The sequence below is a fragment of the Sinocyclocheilus rhinocerous genome, unplaced genomic scaffold (genome assembly GCF_001515625.1).
Source record: "Sinocyclocheilus rhinocerous isolate Xijiao unplaced genomic scaffold, SAMN03320098_v1.1 scaffold898, whole genome shotgun sequence".
NCBI lineage: Eukaryota > Metazoa > Chordata > Actinopteri > Cypriniformes > Cyprinidae > Sinocyclocheilus > Sinocyclocheilus rhinocerous.
This window is the reverse complement of record NW_015652144.1, coordinates 283,509-294,788: the sequence shown is the minus strand read 5'-3', so window position 1 is coordinate 294,788 and position 11,280 is coordinate 283,509. Positions and strand designations below refer to the sequence as shown.

General features: G+C 39.9%; 1 protein-coding gene across 1 annotated transcript in view; it reads right to left on the bottom strand.

The window, feature by feature from the left end:
• Positions 1–791: 791 nt before the first annotated feature.
• The window catches only part of LOC107713651 (semaphorin-6B-like), a 149,959-nt gene continuing 139,470 nt past the window's right edge, over positions 792–11,280 (bottom strand). The window contains exons 15-18 of the mRNA XM_016519227.1: positions 10,279–10,356; positions 9,135–9,193; positions 3,593–3,931; positions 792–2,834 (exon numbers count right to left, since the gene is read on the bottom strand). Of these exons, the coding sequence (XP_016374713.1) occupies positions 2,257–2,834; positions 3,593–3,931; positions 9,135–9,193; positions 10,279–10,356 (1,054 nt within the window). The 3' untranslated portion in view covers positions 792–2,256. The remainder of the gene's footprint in view (positions 2,835–3,592; positions 3,932–9,134; positions 9,194–10,278; positions 10,357–11,280) is intronic.

Genomic DNA, 11,280 nt, shown 5'->3' with positions numbered 1-11,280 from the left:
CATTAAGTTTATTGTTTATTCATAATTTTTTTTTTAAATAATTCAAACATTTCAAGATCAGGTTCCCAGGGAATGTATGAATGTATACCCTAATTGCAATGTAAGTCACTTTGGATAAAACATCTGCCAAATTCATAAATGTAAACTCTGTCTGCCATCTTGAATGAAACTGCCTTAGAAAGGCAGCTCACTAGGGTTTGGAACAGAGCCAGAGAGTGTTTTTCTGTACATTTGATTATGATATCTTTAGGTAATTACCCTTTTAGTTTTCTAAGGTCACAATGCCTTAGGGACACATGACTGAAAACTAGCAATCCACGATCCCTGTTGATGATGAAGAACTTTCAAAACCAAAGCAAATAAATATAAAAAGGAGGGGAAGTGTATTATGATGGATATGACAAGCAAAATGATTGGTTACTTCACAAGCACACACCCAATAACGTAACTGGCTTCAAGTCACATGACATCTCTTGACTTTGCAGTCCTTTCAGTTCTCGCATTGTGATTCCTTTTCTCTGGGTTTCCATTCTCGTTTGCTCTCCTTCAGAGTCCAGGAAAAACAAAAGGTCAAACGGCATCTTTAGGAAGAAGAGTCCAAAGGTCCTCAAGACAGAGTCTGTCTTTCCCGGTCTCTAATTGTGTCTTTTTAGAAAACAGCGGGTGTTTTTACCTCAGTTCTCTGTTCCATGTTACATTTTACATATTGTGTAAAAAAATTCACTGTACAAAAAAGGAAGAAACAAAAGAAAAAGACAAAAAAGACTTGGAATTCAGTGTGTTCAGAAGTTCTCAGAGAGCTTCGTTTCTCTGATAAAACTCACAGAGCTACACAGAACACAGAAATTCACGTGGTTGAGGCCATGAAACTCATCCAACCAAGGTTTTCTCTCTCTGTCTCTCTCTCTTGTGAAGTCTGAATTCAAGGCTGAGGTAATACTGAGGTAAAGGCCTCAGATCACTCGACAGAGAACAAAGTCATAAAACACAAATGATTTCCAAGCATACAACAGAAAAATCTCGTGTTTTCTCTTCATACATTTTGGTCAAAATAATGCATCAATACAACTGGCGTACTGTGAATCCTGCAAAGCGAACCATGAGACGGGGCCCCGCCCACATGTAGTGATGTCACACACACAAGCGTTTATAATGGAAAAAGTGCTGCTGATGGAGACAGAAAGTGTTGTTATTTTGGCTGTGGCCCTTTCTGCAATTTGCTTCGGTTTATTCTCCCGTTTAATATGCTGAAATAGATTCAGTTCATCTTTCTATGAATCAGGGGTGTACTACTCAAGTCCGTCTTAAGCCAAGACCATATATTCAGGAGCATTTGTACTCGGGCTTGAATGAGCTGGTCTCGATCAGTCATAGAAAATATGCTCATGGACATGAACTTTAGAGTCCAGTATTGTAGGACTCAAGTACTACAACACTGCTACGTATGTTATGGAGAAAATTTAAATTTTAATGAGCTACAAGAAGTTAGAACCAATCAATAATCACTGTGATGTGAAAGGGAGAGGAAGCAATTCCGTAGTACAAGTTCATTCCAAATCTTTCCTTTCGACCAGTTAACCTGTCCAAATATGCTCCTACAGCATTTACACTGATGTAAATGGGGTGTCCTGTACGCCGGTAATCACAGCACTTTGTTTAGAGTTTGGTATCGACCAGAAACAACAACCACCGTTGACCACTGAGTCATTACTCCAAGAAACTGTTGGGTTCTTCCTCTTATTTGGAGTTAACAATTGTCCCAATGAAATGCTGTCGTTATATCAAACTTACAAATCTGCTGAAAGGGTAACCTGCTAAAGAGAGTCAAGGTCTGAACAGATTCAGGGATAGATAGTCTTCAAGATGTCTACCCTTCTTTCCTCCAACTGATAAAGGCGCAATAAAGTTTGGTAAGCCGCACTCATAGTCAGTCAGCAAGAATGAGAGCTACAGGGAAAAGCACATCTCTGTCTACATATTTGTGTGATTGTGAGTGATAATTAGAGAGAAGAAAGAGGTGTTTCCAGTAGGAATGGCTGCTCTTCTCGTAGGCAGTGAGGTCCAGTTTTGGCTTTTCCTCATGCAAGCAGTTCCAGACAATTGAGGAAAAGGATGACAAGCAGGTGAGGAAAGAAACAGAGAGAGAGACGCAGAGAGCTGCTGTAATTGGCCAGGTTGCGCTCCGCAGTCCACATGAGGTTTCAGCCGCTCACGTTTCTACAATTTCCCACTCCTCGCATCTTGGTTCCTCTCTGTTCACTGGCCTGTCGGTGTCCGATCGCTCCCTCCCTTCCCGAGCAGGTGGCTGAAGTCCGCCAGGTCGATGAGCCCCCGGGACCCGTGGAGCATGGAGCGCGTCAGTCCTGCAGGATGCTGCGAGGCCGGGGTGTAGTGGTGGCCCGTTGGAGGTATGCCATGACTGCTGAAGATGTAGCCTTCGTGGGTCCAACGAAGAGGCTCTCCGCTGTACTCTATCTGGGTGCTGGGCGCTGACACCACTCTCCGCCGGTCAGGGGAGTCTTGGGGAGTCATGGGGTAGTTGTATTCACCTGCCGACTTGCGAAGAAGAGTGCCTGGGCGTATTCCCTGATCCCGGTACTTGGAGAGAGAGACGTAGCGTTGGCGGTCGATACCGGTTTCAATGGCTTCCTCATGGCGTCGACCAGATCCTTGCAGGAGTTTAGAGCTGAGAAACAAGGTGGATGGTGGAGGTGGACACTGGGTTCCCACCGAGCTCAAGAAGGTCTGGCTTTGGTCCCAACTGGATCCGGAATCGGACAGGCGTAGCCCACGTTTCTGCTGCAGGGGAGTTTGCTCGGGTGTGGGAAGCAGACCTGGATCCAAGTCGCCCGCTTTGACCCAACCATTCGGCATTACGAAGAGCGTCTCTCCTTGTGAACGTGGCCGGTCCGTGCCGCTGTGCCGGGATACGCTCATCACGGAGCCACTCCTGCTTTGTCCCATCATGCAACGCTCCTTCTCGCTCTTCCGCTGACTACTGGACGAAGGAGTGTTGCTGTGCGCACGGTGGCGGTGTTTTTGACCCATGATCCAGCACACTGCCAGGCCTGATAGCGCTGCCCCGGTGGAGAAAGCGGAAACTGCAGCGACAACCAGTAGGTTCAAAGTAACAAGACTTTCGGGCTCGTCCATAAAACTCTCACGTAACAGACCTGCAAAAAGAGAGCAAAATATGTTACAATCCAAAAACAACAACGAACTTGGGGCCAGTTTTACTAACAGCTTGTGCCAGCGCAAACCTTCTTTTGGCGTTAAAATATTACTGTCAGGATTTACTAAAGACGCGCAGTGAAGAATTAGAGCTGAAAAGGCTTGGACAGTTATTTTTGCGCATGACCATATTTAGTATGCATGGAGTTTCCCGTTCAGATGCAAAATTTATTTAGGAATAGAGTATTCAAATGACTCACGCAACGTGACTTACTAACATTTGTGCTCGTCAAATTACTGGTATTTGCGCCATTATTTAACGCCACAAAAAGCACGTCTTAAACTATATTGCGCTTGAAATGGCTGTAATAGTTGTTGCTAGGGGGAGGCACCAGAGTTTGCTCGGGTGTGGGAACCAGACCTGGATCCAAGTCGCCCGCTTTGACCCAACCATTCGGCATTACGAAGAGCGTCTCTCCTTGTGAACGTGGCCGGTCCGTGCCGCTGTGCCGGGATACACTCATCACAGAGCCGCTCCTGCTTTGTCCCATCATGCACCGTTCCTTCTCGTTCTTCCGCTGACTACTGGACGAAGGAGTGTTGCTGTGCGCACGGTGGCGGTGTTTTTGACCCATGATCCAGCACACTGCCAGGCCTGATAGCGCTGCCCCGGTGGAGAAAGCGGAAACTGCAGCGACAACCAGTAGGTTCAAAGTAACAAGACTTTCGGGCTCGTCCATAAAACTCTCACGTAACAGACCTGCAAAAAGAGAGCAAAATATGTTACAATCCAAAAACAACAACGAACTTGGGGCCAGTTTTACTAACAGCTTGTGCCAGCGCAAACCTTCTTTTGGCGTTAAAATATTACTGTCAGGATTTACTAAAGACGCGCAGTGAAGAATTAGAGCTGAAAAGGCTTGGACAGTTATTTTTGCGCATGACCATATTTAGTATGCATGGAGTTTCCCGTTCAGATGCAAAATTTATTTAGGAATAGAGTATTCAAATGACTCACGCAACGTGACTTACTAACATTTGTGCTCGTCAAATTACTGGTATTTGCGCCATTATTTAACGCCACAAAAAGCACGTCTTAAACTATATTGCGCTTGAAATGGCTGTAATAGTTGTTGCTAGGGGGAGGCACCACAGAGAACAGAGAGCTCGTGGTAGAAGGGAGAGGATTTTTTTCACACGTATTAATTTATTTGGAATGCAAGAAGAACACATTATCCGAACTTATCATTTGCCAAGCCATGCTATTTTTAATTTGCTTCAGGAAATAAAAGACGACTTGGAACCCTCAACTAGGAGTCACGCAATATCAGGTCTATCAAAAATTGTTGCAACCCTTCATTTTTTTGGCCTCCGGTTCTTTTCAACGTACTGTGGCTTATTTCTTTATTCTTTATTTGCGACTACGCTAATTTGCGCTGCGCTTGGTATATTGCGTTGGTCGATACGTAAATGAGATGTTGCGTCTGTGTTCTTTAATTTGCATGTTGTTAGTAAACCACCCGCAGAAATTTCCACGCCCATAGGTGCTGTTTCAGAATTGTCCCTTTGCGCTAATTTGCCCTGTTCAGTAAAACTGGCCCTTGAAGGCCAAAATGCAGTTTTGGGACTACTAAAAACCACTGTAACATCTACAACTATTGACATGATTAAGCTCAGGAGGACTAATCATTTAAAAACTGACACTTGAATGGCTTACAAAAGCATCAAATAAGCTCCTCATGGCTTATGAAGGGGTGTGCAATTGATCTATTGAGTTTCTGTACATTACAGCCCCAGCAATCGATCAGAAAACAAGAGACTGTTGACTACAGTCGCTCCTAATTTAGTGAACTTGATACAGCGTGTGTTTCAGTAGGCTAAGGCTGTGACCTTCCAGAGATGGAATATGACCTTAGAAACCTTGCACTTAAAAGTCCTGCCTCAAGAACCATGAACATGCAAACGCCACTGTCAATCACTGACCATGGGCAACCTGTGCAATTGAGATTCATACTGGAAATGTGAGTAGATGTAAGAACTAAATGGGTCTAAAGAGATCATTCGATAAATTCAAAGACCGCAGCAGTTTTTGGAGTTGATGACTCATGCTTTTCATACTCTGCTTTCTAATCGTTTCTCCTGGAATTGGCGTTTGTGTAATCCTGGCCTTTCTCTTTCTTTCTTTTAACAGCATTTCTTGTACTCTTTCTTCTGCTGTTCCCTGTGAGATGTCCTTGGTTTGAACCTACTTCTTTTCCTCTATTATCTCCTCTCTTGGCTTTCTTCTCACTGACTATCTCTCCTCTAGCGGTTCCGTTTATGTGTGGGCTGTTAGCCGTCTCAGAAATGAGAAGCTGTCAGACTCTGCGTCTACTTCGGTATCCAAACTAGTAAATGTCTTGACAGTAAGAGGACTTTTAAAAGAATAGTTCACCAAAATAGGAAAATTCTGTCATAATTTACTCACCCACACGTCAGTCCGAAAGATTTTCCTTCTACTGTAGGCCACAAAAGGAGACAAACTGGTTTGGAATGACACGAAAGGGAGTAAATGATCATTTTTGGGTGAACTGTTCATTATTTGGTCACTCACTCTTTCAGTTTATAAATGAATATTTTGTGCAGCCCTTCAAAGAATACTATGGTGCTGCCATTGTGGTAGTGTCCAGAATATGGCATTACCAAAAACAACCATATACACTACACACACAAAGCACATTTCTATTCCCCAACAATGACATTGACACATAGGCATACACACATTTATACACAAACCCCAATTTTCAGATCTCTTCTTGTATTCTCTCTCTCTCATTCCCTTTCTGTTTTCTGCCATTAAAACTGTTCTAGTCTCAGCTGGGAATCGCAGCTCTCATTGCATTTGTTCATTGTAACAGCAGGAGTCTGCTGCACACAACACACTCAACAATTGAACCCTTTTCTTAATATTTTGTTTCCTTTGAACATTCCTAAAGACTAAAATACTGCTACAAGATTGCTTGTAATGTGTGTGTGTGTGTGTGACCATTGATAGATTTCTCATATATCTTTGTATTATTGGTATTTGTAGCATATTTTCAGCTGAAAATTAAGCTTTGCCATAACAGGAATAAATTATATTTTAAAATACATTAAAATAGAAAACAATAATTTTAATAATAAGTGAACAAAAATAAAATAAAAACTACAATAATATTTCATAATTGTATTTTTGATCAAATAAATACAGCCTTGGTGAGCATAAGAGACCTCATTCAACTGTACTGTAAATTGTTAAAGCAAAATGTTAAATGTTAAAGCAAATTAGTATACGTATTTATGCAATACTGACAAGACAAAGAGAAAACAACTTGGCTTGGCTGGATAACTTTAATAGCTTTAAAACGTCATCTACAATGAACATTAACATGACTACATGGCTAATTTTAATGTACTTGCCTGCTCCTGTCAAACTAAAGCAGCATCAAACAGAGTGATTTCAAACCAGCTCTGAACAAACTCGTTTTTTTCTCTCTCTCTCTGTTCTGATCTTTTTTTGGCATTCAGTGTTTCACTCGTCTCAGGCTCTTTAAAATATGACTGAACTTCTGTGTGATGGATGGAGTGAGCGAGGACAGAAGAAGACAAGCGTTTGATGTAGATGAGAGGACGGCTGAGTTTAATGAGCCTGTGACTCTGCTTCATATATCCCAAAACCAAATCATATTAGACTGGCCAGACGGTGGCCATTTTACAGACGCATTTCTATGGGCTCATTATATTATGAATGTGCCTAAATTTCTTTTCCAGGATCCTTTTAATTAGTTCCCATTTGCCTCTTGACGTTAGGGTTCATTTTGTTCTCCATGTTAATTCCGTCCCTCCCTTTCCTCTGTCTGTAAATACATCCTTCAGCCTCCAGCTTTATGTTGAATGTTAAAGTGAGTAAACACACTCTCACTGTACAGTATACAAGGTTTTTCTGAGGTTTAGAAATCTCTCTGGCTACATTCATACAACCATATTTAACATAACATTGTGACAAGTGTATTGCACATATAACAGCAAACATGAGAGGGTTGAGTACTGTGTATGACCACAGTCAATTCTCTTTGATAATAGGTTGTTTGCAATCACGTGATTCTGATGACGCGCGAAATGCAGCTGGAGGGCAGGAAGTGATTTTTCTCTCCATAGGAATCACTAGCAGAAACTCCAAATGCCTGTGTTTTGCGTTGTTTATGGATGCTCAAATCGGACAAACCGAGAAACCACAAGGAGCGTTTATCGTGTACAAAAATATGTTGCTCATAAGGGGGGAAAATTCAAGAATTTCTTGACCTTTTTTTTAGGGATCCGTCATTTATAACTGACTTTGTCCCATTAGGGTAAATAATTTTTTTCAAATTGTCTGAAACGTCACACACAATCAAATGCTTTTTCACTATCTGAAAAGAAGCGAAAATATCTTACTGTTTCAAAAAAAAAACATTAAAAATCCTTTATGAACATTCAATTTTTTTCTTGTGCTGCTATATTTGATTTGGAACTCGCGCGTGAAAATGTCTAAAACGTGACACAAATTCGGATGCAATTTCTGAAATAAGTACAGATTTGTCTCTCCATCTTCCAAAAATCTTCCAAAAATGAATCTAAAACACATGCATAAAGGCTATTACACTGCCGTCAATGCTGGTCAATAGTGCCAGCTACACAAAATATGCATCCCATAATAGGACTTTGTCAGTTATGCATGACGCTCAGATTTGTTGGTCTCTGAGTTGTTGTTTTTATAAAAGTGCATTAACAATGACAAAAAACTTTAGAAAACACATTTGGATGTACAATTATATTTTTTATAACTTGAATTTATATGTATTTTCTAGTCTAAAAGGATCTCACTATGGAGCCTTGAGAGCATGTGATCTAACATGTGCTAATGTCTCATTTACTACTTAGTTACCAAAAATGTGAAGCAGATGGCTAATAAATTTTAATTTGACTGGTTGAAGGGGATGTCATTTGACATAACTAAAATACATTTTTGTTGGTTGAACATTAATATTGTATTTTAAATGCAATTTTCTTAGCGTCATTTATAAATGACGATATCCCATAGAGGGTTAAGCTCTACAGTTCTATTCATACAGCACATATCAACCTGAATGAGCTCAAAAAATTCAGTTGTGTCTCCTAAAAACTTCAGGAAGTCACCTACAATGCGACCATCATTCTTTTCCTGAATCAAGATTAGCAATCCAAACAAGACACCCGAATTCTGCTGCAGTTCTCCATTTTTATCCTGAAACTATCACACAGAAACAGATTCCTTGAAAGTACACGCTTACTAAGCCATTGAACTTTAATCTATTTCATTCTGTGCGCTTTCTCGCTCTCTCTTCTGTGTGACTCAGCTGAATCTATATGGCTGCAGTGATATATAGCTAGTATCTGTGGCAGTCTGTTATGTCAAGAACTCCTCAAGAAGAGACTTGAGAACCTCACTGCTGTTCCACATTCTGCTAAATCTGAACTTTGGAACAAATTTAAGCGTTTTGAGCCATGGAGAGATCGACAGAGAGTGTTTTATATGCTGCCAGATTTGCAAAATGCCATTAAGAGCGGAAAGCGAATCTAAGCTTCTCATTGTTTGACAATATAAACCATCTTTTGTCTTTTTAACAATGTAAACACTGTCGCTAACTCGCACCCAGACACCTCGCACTTTAAAGAAATCAATTAATTTCTAAAAAGAAAAGACTCAAGGCTCTGTTTCTCTCTCATTATCTTTCTCCATCTCTTCCGATGCAACCTGTGACTTTCTCGTGACTTTGTCTGCTTGAGCAAAACTTTGGAACCAGACCAGACTGGATCTTTTCTGTATTGTTGAAGAGTTGCTAGAGGATTCTCTCGAGGAAGGAGAGACGCGCTGAAGGTAGAGTGGGAAGCTAAAGGTCACATCCCAAACAGGTTCACAAACTCACCGTCGCAGTCTCCGAGATGTGAGGTATTTCCATATTCAACGTCCTGCACGAAAGGTAATCTGCAAACCAGGAGAAAAACGGATTTGAACATTAACCGCAAATTCACCGATTAGATACACGACACACATTCTATGCAAGTACGTGAATGCATGCACTTCTAGTTATGCAAAATCAATTTCATGCGTCATTGCATTTAGAAATGTGTCCGAACACAATTCAAAACACATTCGACTGCTGTTTTTGTTTTCAGGTCAATAGCTGATATGACAGAGAGAAATTTTACTGAGCAAGTTAGTTAAACTGTCATGTTTACCAAGATACGTGAATAATAATACATCTGGTTTAAAGGTGAACAGTATATATTTTTTATATTAAAGTACGTTTTTAGGAATATGGAAATATGCAAACACTGTAGAACTACCAAAACATTCCCATCCAACATGTTCTAATTGGAACATTTGTTTTCCAATTAAGTCATGAAAACATTGTTTGAATGTCCTCTGAATGTTATTTCTGAATGTTATCTGAACATTCAAAAGTCCAGTTTTTAAAATGTTTCAAAAATATATTTTAAATGTTTTTCTTGGCTAAGGGAACATTCCATTTGATCAGTTTACAAACATTATGGGTATGTTAATTTCAAAGTAGTAACATTTAAAAACGTAGATGAACTAAAACATTTCAGAAAAAAATGTATAAGTACTGTATGTATGATATATAAGTAAAGTTTTTGTGGTAACATTTTGAGACCATTATTATTAAAGATCACATAACTTTGAATGAATGTTATTGGAAGAACATTTGTTCAAAACGTTATTAGAACCTGTAGCCAAATTACAGTTATTTGGGTTAACACATCAGCATTGGCTCAAGCAATGGCATGAGTGTGAGGGCGGGACTATATGTTTGACTGGCCAATAACAGATGTGCAGAGTGTTTGGAAACCTGTGTAAAAACATTTACATCTGGTGACAGTAGTGGCGCAGAAATTGCACACCTTTAATGGCGTAATAATTTGAGGGTAACTCTATTGCCTCTAATCCTGAGTTGAGGATTAGAGGCATGTCAAATACAACAGGGCAGCATGCATGCAACGGCAAGCATTTATATTTGTGTAAAGTATGTTTCTGGTTTTCTATCTAACCTGGTGCCGGGCCTCAGGAGTGAGCAGGTACTTCCTCTGGTCCAGCCGCAGTATGGATCTCTGGATGCAATGCAGTTTCCACACACACACACACACACACACACACACACACACACACAATGTTTGTCAATGTTATTACAGAGGACAATACTGACCTCCTCTATAACGAATACAGGAAACAAAACTGGAGAACAGAAATTATGATTTATAGAGACTGAAACAGAGAGAGAGACAGACATGACTCAGACATTCAGCTGCAGTCTCATATTTTTTCATATCTGTCTCTCCAGCTATTCAAGGTCACTTCTCTAGAAACATAAAATTATATACATAAAATTACACACACACACACATATATATATATATATATATATATATATATATGTATAAATGTATTGTAATGTAATGTATTTTTCATAGGAATACCAAAATAACACATAAAATAAATAAGTAAATTAAAGTAAATTAAATTGAATTTTTACCTAAATTTGACATGTATTCAAATTGAAATATAATGCTTTTACTGCTTATAAAAATTAAAATTTTAAAGTGGGCAGATTCCAAACAGCAATAAATACATTTAATCAATTTTTTAATAGCCTTATACGTAATTACCATTTCACAATTACAATTTGCCATTTAAATTTATATGATTTAAAACAATGCATTTACGTTTAGTACTGTATTCTTTCTTTAGCATCTATGTGAGCTTGTGCATGGAGGAAAAGGAGGTTTTAAAGTTGTGTACAGTGTAAAAAATCTAGCGTAGCGTTAGTTCTGGCAGGTCACGTTAGTCAAGCTCGCATCAGCTGACTCTCAGCTGATCCCCATCTACCTATGGAAATATGACACCTATCTAAGCATTCATATATAAGGTCCCTCAGTATTATCAGCAGTTTTCGCATTGCTCAATAGCTAATTACCCTCCTCCATCCCCAACTCCTCCTCTGTCAGTCAGGATTCAGCCATCTGATTCTCCTTTGAACCAGACTAATTCTAAAA